General features: G+C 37.5%; 3 protein-coding genes across 4 annotated transcripts in view; 2 read left to right on the top strand and 1 right to left on the bottom strand.

The window, feature by feature from the left end:
- The window catches only part of gna13a (guanine nucleotide binding protein (G protein), alpha 13a), a 6,610-nt gene extending 974 nt beyond the window's left edge, over nucleotides 1-5,636 (bottom strand). Inside the window, exons 1-5 of one of the 2 annotated variants that reach the window (XM_053640736.1) lie at nucleotides 4,835-5,636; nucleotides 4,014-4,240; nucleotides 1,310-1,360; nucleotides 691-1,143; nucleotides 1-139 (exon numbers count right to left, since the gene is read on the bottom strand). The exon at nucleotides 1-139 is cut by the window's left edge and continues 974 nt beyond it. In XM_053640736.1, the coding sequence (XP_053496711.1) occupies nucleotides 110-139; nucleotides 691-1,143; nucleotides 1,310-1,360; nucleotides 4,014-4,240; nucleotides 4,835-5,114 (1,041 nt within the window). In that variant the 5' untranslated portion in view covers nucleotides 5,115-5,636 and the 3' untranslated portion in view covers nucleotides 1-109. Of the gene's footprint in view, nucleotides 1,144-1,309; nucleotides 1,361-4,013; nucleotides 4,241-4,834 lie in introns of both variants that reach the window. The other variant, XM_053640735.1, reaches the window with a different exon arrangement.
- On the top strand, nucleotides 5,549-15,615 carry LOC128617555 (regulator of G-protein signaling 9-like). The gene is made up of 18 exons (XM_053640733.1): nucleotides 5,549-5,618; nucleotides 5,847-6,104; nucleotides 7,826-7,922; nucleotides 9,166-9,216; nucleotides 9,566-9,672; nucleotides 9,790-9,841; nucleotides 10,029-10,087; nucleotides 10,222-10,298; nucleotides 10,432-10,513; nucleotides 10,864-10,926; nucleotides 11,493-11,522; nucleotides 12,993-13,054; nucleotides 13,178-13,291; nucleotides 13,376-13,491; nucleotides 13,779-13,866; nucleotides 14,089-14,227; nucleotides 14,322-14,404; nucleotides 14,530-15,615. Exons 2-18 carry the CDS (start codon nucleotides 6,039-6,041, stop codon nucleotides 14,690-14,692), a joined length of 1,449 nt encoding a protein of 482 aa, XP_053496708.1. The 5' UTR covers nucleotides 5,549-5,618; nucleotides 5,847-6,038; the 3' UTR covers nucleotides 14,693-15,615.
- A 272-nt stretch (nucleotides 15,616-15,887) lies between these two features.
- LOC128617340 (regulator of G-protein signaling 9-like) lies at nucleotides 15,888-16,584 on the top strand. The gene is made up of 2 exons (XM_053640418.1): nucleotides 15,888-15,911; nucleotides 16,055-16,584. The coding sequence occupies exons 1-2, from the start codon at nucleotides 15,888-15,890 to the stop codon at nucleotides 16,496-16,498; spliced, it is 468 nt and encodes a 155-aa protein (XP_053496393.1). The 3' UTR covers nucleotides 16,499-16,584.
- The last annotated feature ends 1,534 nt before the right edge of the window (nucleotides 16,585-18,118 follow it).

The following is an 18,118-nucleotide window of genomic DNA, read 5'->3' as shown; positions in this document are numbered from 1 at the left end:
TCTAATCCCAATCATGGAAGGCCACTCACCAATAACTTGTCTAGAATGCATATTTACAGCCCCTGAGTCTCAGCAGTTATCATGCATCTTGGAGTGTGACTAATAACATTTACCACTTTGCTTTAAGGCATCTCCAGACCTGAAATACACAAAGGACAAATTCTTTTAAATTAATTTTTTTAAGTAAGCAAAGGTTAGGGAAATTAAATATTTCGTATAAATGGGTCTAACAGTAGTAGTGGTAACTCAGTGGCTAAGATACTGGACTTCTGATCAGAATATCGTGAGTTCAAATCCCATCCTCTGCTGGATGTTTTCTATAAAACTTTTAAAGTGGAGTGGCAATGACAGCAGTAAAACAGCCAAGTGACTCAGCTAAATGGACTGAAAGGGAAATTGAAACTGGGATTTAAAAAAAAAAAATTAAAAAAAAAAGGGAAACATTAGTCTTATCTGTGAGGGGAACAATCTGCATACAGGTGTTTTGTTCAGGGTCTTTACTGAAATCACTTGCACTAGAATTAAAACCTCATTAAAAGTGGAATGAACTTAAGCATTATGGCATGTCTCTCATTGTAACATAAGCTGCTTCAAATTTTCATGCAGGATTGTGTCTTTGACATCTCGGAAGACGAGGCGGATATTCTCGGTGTTAATGGCCGTGGTAAAATGATGGTAGAAGGGTTTCACCTGCTGCTCACGCCGCTTACCACGGAAGCACTCCACCAGGAACTTCTGTACATCAGCCAAATTATGGGGCTCGCCGGTGAAATCGGGGAAATAGTCAATGATCGACACAGTCTTTACTTTCTCCTCCAGCAGGTCTGTCTTATTGAGGAAAAGAATGATGGATGCTTTAGAAAACACACGGTTGTTGACGATGGTGTCGAATATGTTGAGCGACTCCATGAGCCTGTTGGTCTCACGGTCCTCCATAAGAACCTGGTCAAACTCGCTACATGACGCCAGGAAGAGCACAGAAGTGACACAGTCGAAACACTCGAACCATCGTCGACGCTCTGACCGCTGCCCGCCCACATCCACCATCTTGAATGGAACGTTCTTGATCTCAAAGTCATACTCATGGATGCCCTTAGTAGGCTTTCGTGCCAGAAGTATGTCCTGTTGTGTTGGTAGGTAATCCTACAAGTAAAAAAAAAACAATAATAGATTAATAATAATTAATAAATCTTTTAAACAATCCATTACCAAAATAATAATCATAAGCATATAGAAACATCTTTAGTTCGTATACATTATTCTCTTTAACTACAGTGTATTGTTCAATTTTAAAGTCAATAGGATTTACCGGCTGTCCAATTCTATCCAAACTGTCCAGGAAATATTTCACTGATTCACCCTTGAGGCACAAGGAAAAAAAACACAGAAAATTATTCTCTAGCAATTCATACATAACAATATTCACGATGATACAAGATTAAGTAACAAGTGTCTTACTGGGGTGTTGTGTTTCTTTTTTTTGAGAATTGATATCGGGATGAATTTATGTGAATTCAGAAAAATAAATAAATAAATAAATAAATAAATAAATAAATGAATGCACCTGTACGCAGCAAAAATCTCTGCTTCCCCAGGTCTAATTAAGTAATAAAATCAAAACAGCAGGTCTTGATGGAAATAGAAAACCGAGTATCTTTACATCTCAGAATGGATAATGACCATCATTAATCATATCATCATTAAATTCAGTGTTGTACAACAATTTAAATGGAACAGAAAACCGGTTATGACATCAGACATGCAACACAAATTCCTTTGCATTACAATCCACTTCAAATGATTTCTGTCATAACAACTGTGACCCTTGCCCCTCGGTGCTCAATCCTAAAAGCCTAAACAGTAAATCTCCAGTTTCCCCCTGATCCCTTATTCCCTCTTCACGTAGTGAGAACAGTGCTTTATTTCAACCTTCAGCCTGTGCTTTCAGTCAGAGTGATCCTGGTCGAATATGTTCCCGGATCATACAATTCACAAGATTCCACAAATCCTGAGAGCATTAAATTGCATTACAGAGACAGCAAGACTGCAAATAAAATGATAAATTACATAAACTTCACTGAAATACACTGACTGGTATTAGCGCCATTTAATATTTTAGTCCAAGAGCCAAAAAGACTGGTAAAGGAAAAGAAAAGGGAACAAGAAAACATGCTAACCACATGACAGGAGTTTCACTTTCTGTTGTGACCCATTGTCTAATGACTCCTTAAGTTAAATCCTTAGACTTAAGACTGCAGAAGAGAATAAGAAAATAAAATATCTAAAACCTCTATAAACAAACAACGGTCTTCAAATCTTTTAAACAAAACATAGAAATCAGACCTGTTATTCATCATATTATACATTATTCAGAATAAACAGATACAAATACCGATACGAAAAGGAGGTGCATTGTTGTATATAATAAGTGGTTTGCTCCAGTAGGCCAACTAAAACACTGTCTTACTGAGCTCCAAAATCAAACCATATTTCTATTTTTAAAAAAATTATACAAATTCACAAAGAAAATATATATTCATTTTTGAAGGCACTGTTCCAAATTCAGGGATTAATAAAGTACATCCATCTATCTATCTATCCCACACTAGCCACAGTGGACAGGGCAGCATATCTGTGCTGGGTTCACCAAAAATGTATTAAATTACTTTAATATTATATTATATATATTTATATTTTATATATATATATATATATATATATATATATATATATATATATATATATATATATATAAATATATAAAATATAAATATAAATAAATATATATATATATATATATATTTTGATTGTTATATATAGATAGTTATATATAGATTGTTGTTTAAGGAACCCCATTTTGAGTAGCAGCAGCAATGTTTCAGAGAATTCTGATAAGGTGTCCATCAAAAAGTGGCGTCAAAAAAACAAAAAAAAAACAAAAACAAAACAAAACCAACAAATGAAGGCTGATGTGCCAACCAACGTGTGAATATAGAATGATTGGCATGTGCATGAGTTTTGAACTTTCTGATATTGACTGATAACCTGGAAGCCCCTACTCTGATTCTTTGAACTTTCTTGCTGATAAATAGTGAAGGTTTTGAGTTCATTAACATGAAATTAAAAAGTAACACTGTATGTTTGACTTAGCCACCATTACATAAGTGTATATAGTTAACTAGTGATGTTACTGAAAATAGTTTGTTGTTTTTTAAAGTAAGTTTTCAGCTAAAAGAAAAAACTAATGATTAAATTGACAGCACAAAGTGTCAAAATCTAACAAGTTATAAATAATTAACAGTAAAAATATAGTTTAGGTCAAGGGCTCTTCTGGCTCAAATCTGAATACAGATCGAGATTGTAGCACTGAATTACACCCCTTACCATACATAGAGTTGTTATAACAATAGTATAGCAATTGAAAAAATTCTAATTTGTGGAATGAAGCTTACAGCTTTAGTTACTAATAGTATGTGAGATAAAGCTTTGACATCACTATACTACCTGTATGACTCTGTGTTAAGGCAAAGACCAAGAGATTAAAGTGCTCAACATTCCTATACTAACACCACCACTACCCCCACCGAAACAAAAATCCAAAAACCTTCATTAAAAATAATAATAAATAAATAAAGCTACAAACATCCTGTGTACATGGCTCTTCAAAACTATAACGCAAAGAAAACTGAGGGCTGTAAAAATGTTTTAAACACCAATACTCATTCAGGGCTCTCTGATGGGCAACAAAAACCACTGAAAATAAAACCCAAGTGAAAATAACTTTTGATAATTTCACAGCAACGATGTAAATGAGTAAGTGCTGTGAACATTTCATGTTCCAGATGTGTGGGTTGGTGGGGGTTTGGATGAATCACAGCATCAACATAATCTCACATCATCTAAACCACATCATGTTTTACATCCATACGGTGCTCCACTAATCTTACGCCAAGCTGAACGTGTCTTGTGATCATTATAGTGCTGCTAAGGTTTGTTTTTTTGTTTCATCTCACCAACTGGAACTCTCTTCTTCGGTCGTAGGCACTCTGGATGCCGCTGTCAGCCCACAGGGTGTGGATGGAGGGTAGATAATGCAGAAAGACTTTGGTCTCTACAATTCCCTGAGACATCATGGCCGAGCGTGTGTCAAAGCCCATCAGGACTTCCCCGTGTGTCTGGTTGGAGGAGTCTCCCCATGGGATGTGCAGCTTCTCCCTGGCATCCACCAGCACTCGGATTCCTACAAACACACACACACACACACACAAACATCAGAGAGCAGTACAAAGTGATCAGATGTACAAAAGCATGCACGTGGTGCGCCTATTTCCAGTTCAGGCAGATTTCAGTCAGCATACAGGACGTTAAGCCTTCAGCAGGAATTTCATTTTGAATAACAAAACATTGGGGCTTAGCTTGGTAGCTAAGTGTAAAGAACCTACAACAATACGAGCTGACAATTTTGTCAACCCGAGTCAGTTTAATGAGTACCGGAATGTTACATTAATCAACGTACATGTAGTTCAACGTGGCCTTTCGTAAAGAAATAAACGTGAGCCAACTTTGGAATTTATCGAGAAGAAACAACCCGCTTTAGTTAGTTAGTTAGTTGTGTGTGAAGTACAAGGCGTGGCGCGCGCAGAGTGCTGAGCACAGCTACTGCAGCTAACTGCACTTCTGATGGCTTTTGTACGTTCACCTCGTCTCGTATCGCAGAAGTTCACCACGGAAATCACTTTTTCACTGCGAAATAAGCGACGCGCGTTGAGACTGGACACATCAGAAAGATTCACTAATCGACAAAACTACGTGTTAGGCGATCAGAAAGTACTACCTTTGATAACATTGCTGTAGATGGTAGCCCGGAACTCCTCTTTGGCCCCCTGATCGAAGTCCTGCCCGTGAATTATGCGCATTTGCTTCAGGAAAGTTGACTTGCCGCTCTCGCCTGCTCCGAGCAGTAATATCTTCACCAGCCGCTTCACGTACGTCTTCTCCCGATTAATACATCGGTCTATCTCTTTAGATTTCCTCTGCTGCTCGATTTCGTTGTTGGACAAAAGACAACTGGGGATACAAACTATCGCCGTCCGGGAGGGCAGGAAATCAGCCATTTTTGTAGTAACAACTTCATGGATCCATCACTGACGAGGGCGCGCTCCGTCGTGCGCGTGCACAAAGTTTGGGCGGTAACTTCGCGACTCGTCGAGTTGTTCGGTTCGCTTTCTTTTTTAAGTAAAAGCTCGGACACAACTTAAAACAAGTGGTCGAATAAGAAACCTGTTTTTTAAAGCGAGGTTTGTTTAGTGTTTCGAAATGTTTAGGCCAAAAAAAAACAACACACAAAAAACTAGGTTATCTATCCACTTATCAGCTTAGTAGATAAACAAGTACTAAGGTAAACAAATTAAAAACTGAGAAGATAATGTAAATAAAATGTGCACTGATTTATTACGAAGTGTTGCGCTTTTTTGCTAATAAGTATTCATTACAATAAACTATCAATCTCCAACAGATTAATTTTATTAAAGTGTATTAATAAATGAAAGAATGACATTGTAAACCCAGGCCATGACTTTTGTTCCGTGGAGAAGGCGCGCACACACAACAGTCAGCAGGTGAGCAGCGCCTTCTGGTGGTGGTGGTCTGAGTGTAAAACAGCGCCCTCTGGTGGTGGTGGTCTGAGTGTAAAACAGCGCCCTCTGGTGGTGGTGGTCTGAGTGTAAAACAACGCCCTCTGGTGGTGGTGGTCTGAGTGTAAAACAACGCCCTCTGGTGGTGGTGGTCTGAGTGTAAAACAGCTCCCCTTAGCTTTGTCTGCATGATGTGACAGGCTTTACTTGTAGGAGCGGAGCTGCTTGCTGATTGGCGGAGACCAGCATCGTCTTTGTGGATACCAATATGATAATAAGAGATTAGACGCCGGCAGTATCCAGAATCCTCGCACGTCTGCCCGAGGTATCGCTCTCTTCATTTTATTCCTTGCTTCTTGCCAGTCATCGGTGGACTGTAAGAATTTGCAAGCTAAAGACACCAACATGACTATAAGAAACGTGCGAGATCATGGCCAGCGTTACAGACCGCGGATGGCTTGTCTGAAAAAGGTGGGTTCACAGCCAAAACAACATAGTCTAAGGTTTTTGTGTCTTATCCAGCACAGCACATGGGTTTACCAGCGTGATATTCTCTGGTGATAGGCTGTTTAAGCGTGAATTACAGTTTGAGTGTATTTTCTTCAGTATGAGGTTCCTTGGGTTATTATACACCTTAATGCAATACATTAACACATCTGATGCTTTTTGTGGCATTGCAATGCATTTAAAAAAAAAATACATCAGACTAACTCTACACTTCACCTGAACATTTGCATGGTCTTTGTAAGTAACTGTTGCTTTTGTCTATTCAAGCATAAACATATACGGCCACAGTGCACTATAAACATAACTTATTAACAGTGTTGTTATTGTGCCAGACAGTGTGTCTTGTGGAAACCTCAATTTTGTTCAAATAAAATGAGCTACTGAGAACATCGTTGTATTCTGTTATCTTGAACTTGAGATCTTGAGCCTGTTAGGAAATCCAGATTCCCAAATAAAAGCAATTTGTTCTTATAGTTTTTATGCAAGCTAAATAAATGCAAAGGTTCTACCTGCAAATAAATTGTCCCCTCTACCATCTACAATCGGAGGTACGGTGAATGTGTTGTTGTAAGTATTAGATTAGCTTTATAGCCCACCTTGTTGCCACAATTAAATCACTCATGTCCATAAAATATTGCCTGAGTAATTCACATCTTGAAGTAAACAAATGCTCTATAACTGTGTGTTGGGCCCAAAAAAATCTGACACTTGGTTGCTCTTGGGATTATAATAGACCAGTCATTTGGTTAACAACTCGCTGTGATCAGGATGAGGGTGCATGATTCCCCAAATCATCTTCAAAAGCCAGACACCCTGAGAAAGCTAATAGCAACTTCAAACAGCCATAGAGAGCCACCAGTCAATCAGTGGGTATATTTCAAAGGGGTCAACCATCAAGGAATGAAACAGCATGTAAGAGTCCAGCAGGCACGGCTTCATGCTTGAATATTGCAGGCTTCAGACCTTACAGCAGCTTACCTTTTGACAGTGGAAACTGTGCTTTATGCTATTAATCAGTTTGCATTTTATGAAGCTCTTACCTAGGTAAATGTTTACAAGCGAAAGATGTCAGATACATAGCAGTAGGACAACATGGAGTGGGGTTACACTTAATGTTCCACTAACATATCAACAGCTTTATTAATTAAATGCCATTATGAATTAAAATCAGTTTGATAACATAAACAGTGCATGTATTGCTTATCTGATAACATCTCGGGAGTAAAGTCTGATAAAGTCTCGGGATTCAATGCATGCATTAGAAGTGAATGTCATCAATAATCCCATCACGTGATGCACTATTACACTATCATAGTGTCCAGGATGCTTTGCTGGTAAATTATATGCAGACTGATGAACGCAGACTTAATTTCAATCTGTGAAGAAAATAGGCTTGTTAGAACATTCAATGAATGACAAAATATTATCCTATCTAGCTAGGAATGACATTGAAGATAGTTAGGTAATTTATAGTTCATTTATACAACAGTTCATTTAAATGGTCCACACAAAGCAACATCAGAAACATTATATCAGCAGTAGCTGAAAATCCTGCTTTATTTTTTTTGTATGTATTGTCTACACTCAGTGTCCAGCTGAAGTGGTATCCTTGTTCCCTTTTAAGGGTGAATGCTATGCAAATTAAGGTGTTGTTATTGTTTTTCATTTTGTATATATAATGGTAGATGGAAGCTTTGGTGTTGGAAATGCAGGACTCTAAAACCGGGGTAAAGTCTCAGACCCAGAGACTTGTCATCACCACCATCCCTCATGCCATCACAGGTAAAACACAATACTTTAAATGTCTTTTTGCTGTGTGCGTATGCAGATTGCAGTGCGACAGAGAATCCTGTGAAATACACATCAGTGCAATACAACACCTGAGACACTATTAGCTGTGACCTGCAGAGAGACTTTCCCACATGCATTGATTGCTTGAGAGCAATTACTCCTTAACATTGCCAGTTATTCCAGTGAACCATGTATTAAAGTCCTCTTATGAAGTATCCATTGCCATGACAACCTCAGTGTGGCTAGCTGCAATGACTCCCTCCTCGAGGCTGTTTGGTCTTAGGGAAGAAAAGCTCTTCATGCTTAGCTCCAAAATTATGACGAACCTGATATGTGAATTGGGGGAAGCCCATTTTCCTCTTATACGTGTGTACAAAACAAATTTCTACTGATGCTTGTGCAACATGGTTTAAGTTATTCTTAATATTCTTATTCTTAGGCATGGAGAGGACCCCTGAGGTGTTGATAAATGATTTAGTGAAATCACATGGATTGGATCAGCAGGCCCATGCCTGTGCCTCACTAATGAAGCTGTTCTGATTCAGTCACATGGACTCCTGCTTATTTGGCTCCAATTAAGAGAGCTCATGCTGACCCTGCATAAGTGAACATAGTCGTGACATGTCAATTGTTGTAAGATGCGTTTACCCAAGATGAGTTTACCCAAAAGCCTGTGTTTTTTTTTTTTTGGTTGTTGTTGTTGAATAAACATGTATTAAATGAACATTTAAATTTGTTTTTACTTAATAGAAGGAATGTAAATTCTAAATGTGTGGTTGTCTCAGAAAACTCATCAGCTGACCTCTGGCAAGCAACCAAAAAGGACAGAAAAATCTTCTTTTTGACAAATAGGTCCAACTGTAGTATGGATTCCTCAAAACATTCTTGTATTCTATACAGAAACCGTTCTTATTCCACCACCTAATCTTTGGCTTTTTACTCCATAGTGTTTCTTGTTTTCCCCCTTTTTGCATGTAAATGGGGAGGACAACACTGTGGTTCTCTGTTATGCCATTTACCTCTGAGCCATCTGAGTTCACTTTTAGACATTGTGTACTACATGTGTTGGTAATGCTTCAAGTAATTAACTTCATGGGTACATTAGAGAAATAAAGTCATGTCTTATTGCTGTGATATTGGTTGCAAGGTTTATCAATCATGCCCGAAGGGGTTATGATGTAATATTTAATTAAACTTACATAACCATAACTATATTTATTTCTATCTCATCCAGGAGAAGATATTGTTGAATGGATTTCTAATCGTTTCAAGGTAGATGTTGTTGGTAAGTAGAGGTCATTTTCTCTCTGCCAGCCAAGGGAGTCAAATCCACTTGCTTTCTTAGAGAGAGAGAACACGAACACAAAGCTTCAGCATGTATTACCTGCATGTAACAAATTGCCTGCAAACTTGTGATCTCATTGTTTGTTAGTTCACGGTATGTTGTTTTTTTCACCACAATAATGAACTAAGTCCTCATCCTAAATTGGCTGAAGTTGCTTAGCTGTGTTTAGTTTTCCTTAATTCGTATGTTAACATGCAAATTGTTTGCACAAGTGTGTAGTAAAAAGTAAATATTCTATATTAACCTTGTTGTTTGTGTGAGATAATGTTTCTGTCTTATTTGATTGTAGCGGCACGAGCCTTGGGCACAATGATGGTGGCCTTTGGATATATTTACCCATTGCAGGATCACAAGAGACTCATCATCAAGTCAGATGCATTACTCTATCGCTTTCAGGTAACATTAACGAATCTCTAACAAACAGTGAAAATTTTCGCACAGGATTCTTATTTATTATCAGCGTTTTTGATAATAGTATTAATAAGATTAAAGTTGTTCGTTATTCTTTCACAGACACCATATTTCTGGCCTGCACAGCAGTGGCCAGTGGAGGACACTGATTACGGTCAGTATTGACATTGTTGTTGTTGGTTGGTTTGTTTGTTTTCTAATATTTACATTGATATACAAATAATGGACCATTATTACAGGTTTTCTGTGCAATTGGCAAACATCTGTCATTGAATGCTATATTATTAAAAAATAATTCTGGTCTATAGAAAATTTAATGGTTATATTTCTGAATTTTCAAGCAATATACCTGGCAAAGAGAAATATACGTAAAAAGGGGATGTTGGAGCTGCATGAACAGGTAAAGACTATGACAGTATTCATATGCACCTCTTTAGAATTGCTCTAATCAAATCAGTGAATTACTAGGCACCATTTTCAAACGGTTTACATGTTTTTCATTATATGGAAAATAATTTAAAAAAATTGAATCAGGAGCAGTACAATCATCTACATAAATGGATGAACCACAAGTGGGACTTCATAGTAATGCAGGCCAAAGAACAGTACAGGTCTGTCACTCTTATATATTATATTTTTCAGTTGGCAAGTGGTGTCATTTTCATACTATCACACTGAGTTACTCTTGAAAGCTTAGGTGCTAGATTTTGCAAGTGCATCACGATGTATTTACTCCACACACAGGGCAGGGAAAGAGAGAAAGAAACCAGATCGAGTGGTTTTTGACTGCCAGGAGAGAGCCTACTGGGTAGTACACAGACCACCGGTGAGATAATAAGGCAACAGTTGTTTTTTTCCCCTCAATAGTAAAAGATGGCAAAATTAACATTTGTAAATTTAAGTGATCATTAAAAAAATAACTAAATGCTTTTGAATCTTCAATAAAAATCATTAATAAGCCATGTGTGCTTCAGAAAAGCAGGCTTTTACTCATATAATGTGACTGCCTAAAGTTTTAATTACTTAAAGTTCTAAAGTTTTAACACTGGTTATTATATACAGTGATTAATTTTTACACTCTAATTGAAAGGAAATAACTTTTTAATACTTTGTCTCATAGCAAATGGCAACATGCATGAAAAGCAATGCTTTGTTTATTTTATTTCTACTAAACAGCCAGGAACAGTTAGTGGGATGGACTATGGACTGGAACGAGTTGTAGATCCCAATCAGGAGGAGGTAAAAAGGTAAGTTACAGTTGTAGAGTTGCCTCTGTGGACAAGCACAAATTATGCATAGCCCTGAGATTTAAAGTAGATGAGAAAGTAGAGGTGTCTAATCTGTCAAGGACACTTTTAGTCTATCAGCTTATATGCAAGAGGATTTATGCTATACTAATCTCACTGTGGTTGCACAGCAGAAGAGCTTGCTAAACTTAGACATGATATTCTTAATAGGTTGGGCCAGAAGATGGCTATTATTTTATATTATTAATTCTTAAGAATCAGGGCCTTGGGTACATATTTTGAGAATTAAATTTAGTGTTTTGTCTCTGACTGTTTTTCTGTTTTCTCTCTTTTATTTCCAGATTTTTTTTCCTGAAATGTGAATGAACCCACAATCAACTATGTGAAAGAAGATTCTCTTTTCTTGATATAAATTTGTTTTTATAATACACTGTATGATTAAAAGAGAATTATGTGACTGGTGTATTTAGTACAAAATATTAGAGGTGACTAAGTTCATTGCACATATGTAGAAGCAGTGTTTTATGGGTTATTATCCTGTTCCTGTTTTTGTTTCAGAAAAAAACATCTGACTTCTACAGAAGAATAGTAAGCGATGACCTCATTTATGGTTTACTTGTGCATATTACTTTGATTATTACTTTGCATATATGCTCACCATCCACTTTAATAGGAACACCTGTACACCTGCTCATTTATGCAGTTATCCAATAATTCAATCATGTGGCAGCAGCACAATGTATAAAATCATGCAGATACAGGTCAAGATCTTCAATTAATGTTCAAGTCAAACATCAGAATGAAGAAAAAGTGTGATATCTGTGACTTCTTGTTGGTTGGTGCCAGATGGGCTGGTTTAAGCATTTCATAAAGTACTGATCTCCTGAGAATTTCACACAAAACAGTCTCTAGTGTTTAAAGAGAATGGTCTGAAAAACAAAAAACATTTAGTGAGGGTTAGTTCTGTGGGTGGAATCCCTTGTTTACAAGATTAGAGGAAAATGGCCAAATTGGTTTGAAGTGCCAGGAAGGATTTAGTAACTCATGTAATCACTCTTTACAACCGTGGTGAACAGAAAACGCATCTCAGAATGCTCAACACATGAAACCTGGAGGTGGATGGGCTACAATGGCAGTAGACTTCATCAGGTTCCACGACTGTCAGTCAAGAACAAGAATCTGAGGCTATCATGGGCACAGACTCACTGCAACTGGACAGAGGAAGGTTAGCCATAATTGGCTGACTGGATAACTGGATAAATGTACATGTGTTCCAATTAAAGTTGATTTTGAATGTGTGTGTGTGTACATATACATATATATATATATATATATATATATATATATATATATATATATATATGTGTGTGTGTGTGTGTGTGTGTGTGTGTGTGTGTGTGTGCGTGCGTGTATATGTGTATATATGTATATATGTATATGTGTACATAATGGGGTCCAAAAGTCTGAGACCACATTGAGAAACTGGGATGTATAAAATGGAATAAAATAACAAAACATGGTTTTAGAATTTTGAAAAATTTATAACAAATAAAGTAAATGTTCAGTAACTTGAATATATAATATTCACAATTCTGCACTATTTCTAGGACCCTATTTAAATGTAAGCAAATTTGTGATATTGACCATGTTGACTACTTTGTACAAAAGGTTGGATTTTTACTCATGCCTAATCTCTTCTATTGAAGTTTGTGTTCAGACAACTCTCTTATGGATTTTATCTAAAATGGATTATACGGTTTTGCACTGACTTGTAGAGTCCATGCCAGCTCGAGTGCACACTGTCATTAAAGCACAAGGGGATGTAAAAAATGCTAAGATACTCTGAATTTCTGAAAATTGTTGTATTAAATTAGAAAAGAATGCAAAATAGATGCCTTTTTACTAGAGGTCTCAGACTTCTGGACCCAAATCTTTGTGTGTGTGTGTGTGTGTTAAAAATATTTGAATGTTTTTATACTATTGCATTAACTATATTTCATTATATAAGACACATGTGACCACATATTAGCTAATTATTTTATCTTCCCCCTGCTGCAGATCATCTTCACTCAACAGTGCATCATGAGGCCAAGAGTGAAGTCATCTGTGTCTATTGGGGCGTACGTCATATCAAACAAATGTTGGGGCGTGTGCATATCAAAATATGCGCACATATTTTTACATGTTTTCTACACCCAAATTACATATATATAATGCTGTTGTATCCCATTACATCACTGCAGCCTTGTCAAGTACACAACAACGTACAAACAGCATGACCCCTTCCTTTATCCATGCCTTCCAAGCAACCCATGGTTAACAGATGATGTCACTTACTGGGACCTTAACATGCCGAAGTAAGTTCATTATTTTCTCATTGAGTTTACAGTGGTACTTTTTTGCGAGGTTAAATAATAAGAAGCTTGTGGTTTTACCTCAAGTGTTGAAAATCCTACAAAAATGAGAGTGGAGCGCTGGACTTTCAGCTTTGGTGAACTGCTTTGTGATCCACGTGGACGGGCAGATTTCCGTCTTTTTCTGAAAAAGGAGTTCAGTGGTATGTACCGTTAGATGAACATGTATAGACTCATTGCTTCTGAATCACATTTACACCAGTGCTATACTGTAAAGTCATTTAATTTACAGTCCATTTCACACAAAAGCAAAAGCCCTATTGTGATAGATTTTTAGGATGATACAGGAGAAATTTGCAGAAGTAGATTTAGACCAAAATTTCACATTTATACAAAGCACATGAGACTTAACAAGAACATGATGACAATGACATTGTGTCTGTTTTCAATGACGTTGTGAAATTGGGGGATGGTTTCTGTTGATAAATAGGTGAGAATCTTGCATTTTGGGAGGCATGTGAAGATCTGAAATGGGGGGCTGCAGCTACAATGCAAGAGAAAGCTCAGCAGATCTACAAGTAAGTGTACCACCACATACTTTTTGTGTTAAGAAATTCCTGAATGTTACATTTTGAATGTGTACAACACATTACACACAATCCTCTCCACCCTATAGTGCTTTCTGTAATTTTCTAATACTGTTTTTATATGCATACAGCATTAATATGACATTTTCATGGCCGTTCTTATTTCTTCGTTTTTGCTGGTGTTACATTGGTGTGACTGCTTTTGTTTTTAAGGACTTTCCTGGCTCGTGGAGCACCTCGTTGGATCAACATTGATGGAAAGACCATGGAGATCACTGTGAGGGGTCTGTCTCACCCACATCGCTATGTCCTGGATGCTGCCCAGACTCACATCTACATGCTCATGAAGAAGGTCACCCATATCCCCTAAAACCGTCAGCACTAATCAGCTATATAATATTCTGATGAGTTTTACAAGCATAAGCTAATATTTGATTTGACTTCAGGATTCTTATGGGCGATATCTGAAGTCCTCTGTATTTAAGGACACCCAGAAAAAGGCTGTTGTTCCTGAGCCGCACAGATTCAGGTTAGCTTTAAAGCATAAAGCATCAAGAATAACATTCTTTATTAAAATTGGAATGGTGTCTGTACCAACTGGCACTTCCAGAGTGCAAATGTCATAACACAACTGACATTTTTGTCTCCTCTCAGTGATGCTCAGCTGGAGCAGAACGCCAAGAAGCGAAGGCCCAGCCTGAGTCCCATCATCCTGAGGCAGCAGGAGGAGGCGCAAAAAGCCAAGCTGGCTGCCAGTGGCCCTGTAGACATCACACAGGTTATGAGCAAACTGGCTCAGAAAAAAATGAGCAAGTAGAATGAATATAGCCACAGTATATTTTAACAAACTGTCGTCATAGATAAATGAACATATCTTTTGCTATGACTGCTTTACTATATATACTAGTTTTAAGCACTTTACTCTGTAAATCTTTAAACTGTAGACTAGTAGATTTTTAATAAATATATGTTCAGTAGATTGCTCCATTAGGTAAGGAATATGATTATTTGGTAAGATTCTAATTTCTCACTTGTAACTAGGTACTGTTCCTATTAGTTTCACTGTAGCTATTATATAGCATGCTTTAAGCTGAATAACTAAACAATAAGCTGAGGCTTTAAAGGGTTAATTTAAGGCTTAGTATATTGTATGTGTTTGTTCTGTAGCCCATATTTTTTCATTGTCATGAGAACGTCTGTGTTATGTCAGATTCTGTCCTTTTGTGTTCAAACATTATCACTTGCAAATAGTTCCATTTGCATAAAATCACTCTGTCCATTTCTGTGTTCTTTACCATCCATGTAATAAAGTTATACATATTTTCCCAAATCGTTCCTGTCCTGTGTTGTCATATTATGCATCTGTCATTCATTATCTGTCATTGTTTATTTAGGGGTTTGCATGTTTTCTTTTCTCCGTGATATTGTTGTTATACTCTGACAGTGTCAAATATTACAATGTAAAAAAAAAACAATGAATATGAGGCTGCATTAAGGTAAATGTGAACTTTTCCTTATGAAATGTAAGCAATACAATGTATGTGCAGATAGGTATGACTGCAGTAATGCATTGTGAATAGTAATTATTATTATTAATGAATAATTATTAGTATTACACTCTTAGAAAAAAAGAGTTCAATAAAGTTTGAATAATAACCCTCTAAAGACTGGATTATAGCTCTCTAAAGGGGTTCTACTTGGAAGCTTTTCTCAAAAGGAAACCATCTGTTATAGGGTTCTTCACTGAACCTTTAAGGCTTTCCCCAGACAGACAAATTGAAGTACCATTAAGAGTACTATCATAATAGTAATTATTATTATTAGATAATGTTTCAAATAGGTAATAGGAGTTAAATTTTAATGTATATTTATGTACATACCCATGCATATCTATCCATGTCCATATTTTATTAAATAAAACTGTGATTTTAGTATATTCAGGAAAGAGTAACATCATATTTCTAATGCCATTGAACATACAACATTTGATGGGAAATCAATAACCAGTCTATATGTATTGCTTCTATTTTTTCAAAGTATGTTGTAGTATATAAGGAGAAATACAAAACCAATTGTACAAAAGTGGCATATATTATGTATTTCGATTTGTTCTACAAGGTTTTATTAGGTTAATATTTGGCTTTGGCTATTTAAACTTTGTACCTTCTGTGCATTTCAGTTGTGTCGGTACACAGCACCTGTGCCACACTTGGCTGTGTATGCAGGCATGTGCGAGTCCCAGTCCGCTACCTCTCCAGGACTTATGACCCTGCCCAACAGTGCCGTGTGTCCTTCCCCAATAAGTGTGGCCATTGACAGCACCCCGGCCTCAGAGAGGAGATTTGATGGTGGGGCACCTGCCTCATCTCACTTCCCATCTATCACTGAAAGCACAGAGGCATCCGTGTCACAGGAGAGTCATCCTCTTGCATCCAAGTCTCGTGTAGCCCTGTCACTCAGCAGAATCCTTCGGCGAGGATGCAATGCCCCATCCATGTTCGCCAGTCTCTCACCAAAATGTGCTGTGACAGCAGGGGGAGGAAGAGTACAACCACTTGGAGTGGACCAACTTGCACAGCCCCAGCCCAAGAGGATTGCCAAGTTAGTAAGACCCAACAAATAAGACACACAGAATTCACATCTATGAAATAAGACATTTTGGCCTGGTAGTTAATCTCATCATCCCATGCCATTGGTACAGTTTTTTCCAGATCAAAGTTGACATCCCCCCTGAATGCCGCATCTACCCCATTGACTCAGAAGATGAGGAGGAGGAGAGCCCTGGTGCAGCACAAGGGGCAGTCAAAGAAATCATATGCCCTTGGGAAACTGTCACCAAACATGATGGTGCAGGGTAGAGAGATACATACCACACAGAGGAAATGACAGACGTGCAGAAAGATGTGCATATGTAACACAGTGATCATCGTTTCCACCTAGGCATGCTCTGAAAGGAGGTGTTTGAAGTAACAACATGTCAAACATGTCTGTATTTCTGATAGCTTTTAGGTAGTGCCTACATGTTCTAGTAGCTGGTGGAAAAGTGCTTATAACATGGTTGTGGGATTTTATATTTGTATCTGCTTGTTCTGTTTGTTGGTATGACAAGTCGAGGCCTTATTTTAGAAGAGTTTTCTTTTAGCAAAATTGTCATCAAGTTGTTCAGTATTGCAAAGGTTTTGTACTTGTTTATTATTTTATATTTATCAAAGATGCATTCACATACACCGATTTAAGAAATCGTCAATATTTTCATAGTTTCACTTAGTATATCTAGGAAGACAGCACATAGGAAAGGTACTGTCTGAATGTATTACCTTTAAAGAGTTTACAGTTCACTACAGAATGTGAATTTGGTCATTGTTCATATTTAATTTGTGTAAGTGCCTAAATAAAATATTCAAAAAAAAATTTAATTGTCTACTGCAAATATGATTAAACTTGTACAAATGAGAAATTCAATGCATGAACCAGGTGAGTCCATTTTGGATCCCATAAAATAACAAATATGTTCTGGAGTGGAGCCCTGCAATGGGATGGCACCTCATCCAGGGGTCCCCTGCCTTGTGCCCCGAGTCCCCTGGGATAGGCTTCAGGCTCCCCGTGACCCTGTGTAGGATAAGCCATAAAGAAAATAGATGGATGGATGGATGGCTGGATGGATGTTCTGAGTGGCGGCATAGTGTGTAACACTGCTGCTTCACAGTGTGAGTGTGTATAAATAAAGGTGTGTATCTTGCAAAAGACTAGTGTCCCATCCAGGGTGTGTCCCCACCTCACACTCAGTGTCCCTGAGATAGGCTCCATATCCACTGAAACCCTGACCAGAATAAAGTGAAGAATAAAGGAAGTCAGAGCAGGGAAAACAGATGAAAAGGGAAAGCAGGGAAAACTGAAATGTATTTGATATAGGGTCCAGGCCCAGGTTTGGATAACGTGTTCCTTAAAATAACTGAAGCCCATGTCCTGCTCTTGTTGTTATTACAGTACCAGCAGATGGCGCACAAGGAGAAGATGAGAAGAACTGGGAGCGTCCACAAGACAGCTGTAAGAAATCATGCAGCACCTCATTTAGTGTCTTAAGTTTGTTTTCTCAGTGTATAATACAAATAGGCTACATCTCATCACACTTACATATTTGTTATGTAACTGGTATACTTTAGTACTGTTGCTTTTCCCCCTTGCTTTTTTCCCCCCAACCAAATCACAGCTAACGTCACAAATATAGATTAGTTAAAACATC

This window comes from Ictalurus furcatus, chromosome 13, assembly GCF_023375685.1.
Source record: "Ictalurus furcatus strain D&B chromosome 13, Billie_1.0, whole genome shotgun sequence".
Taxonomy (NCBI): domain Eukaryota; kingdom Metazoa; phylum Chordata; class Actinopteri; order Siluriformes; family Ictaluridae; genus Ictalurus; species Ictalurus furcatus.
The sequence above is the reverse complement of the archived record's forward strand: the minus strand, read 5'-3'. Positions and strand labels throughout refer to the sequence as shown.

Excerpts from the sequence above, each read along its gene's own strand:
- LOC128617555 (XM_053640733.1), top strand. The coding sequence starts at position 6,039 with ATGACTATAAGAAACGTGCGAGATCATGGCCAGCGTTACAGACCGCGG. Across the intron at positions 9,673-9,789 it reads CATTACTCTATCGCTTTCAG|ACACCATATTTCTGGCCTGC; the intron begins GTAACATTAACG and ends ATTCTTTCACAG. Across the intron at positions 13,055-13,177 it reads TCATCTGTGTCTATTGGGGC|CCTTGTCAAGTACACAACAA; the intron begins GTACGTCATATC and ends ACATCACTGCAG.
- LOC128617340 (XM_053640418.1), top strand. The coding sequence starts at position 15,888 with ATGTATTGCTTCTATTTTTTCAAA. Across the intron at positions 15,912-16,054 it reads ATTGCTTCTATTTTTTCAAA|TTGTGTCGGTACACAGCACC; the intron begins GTATGTTGTAGT and ends TGTGCATTTCAG.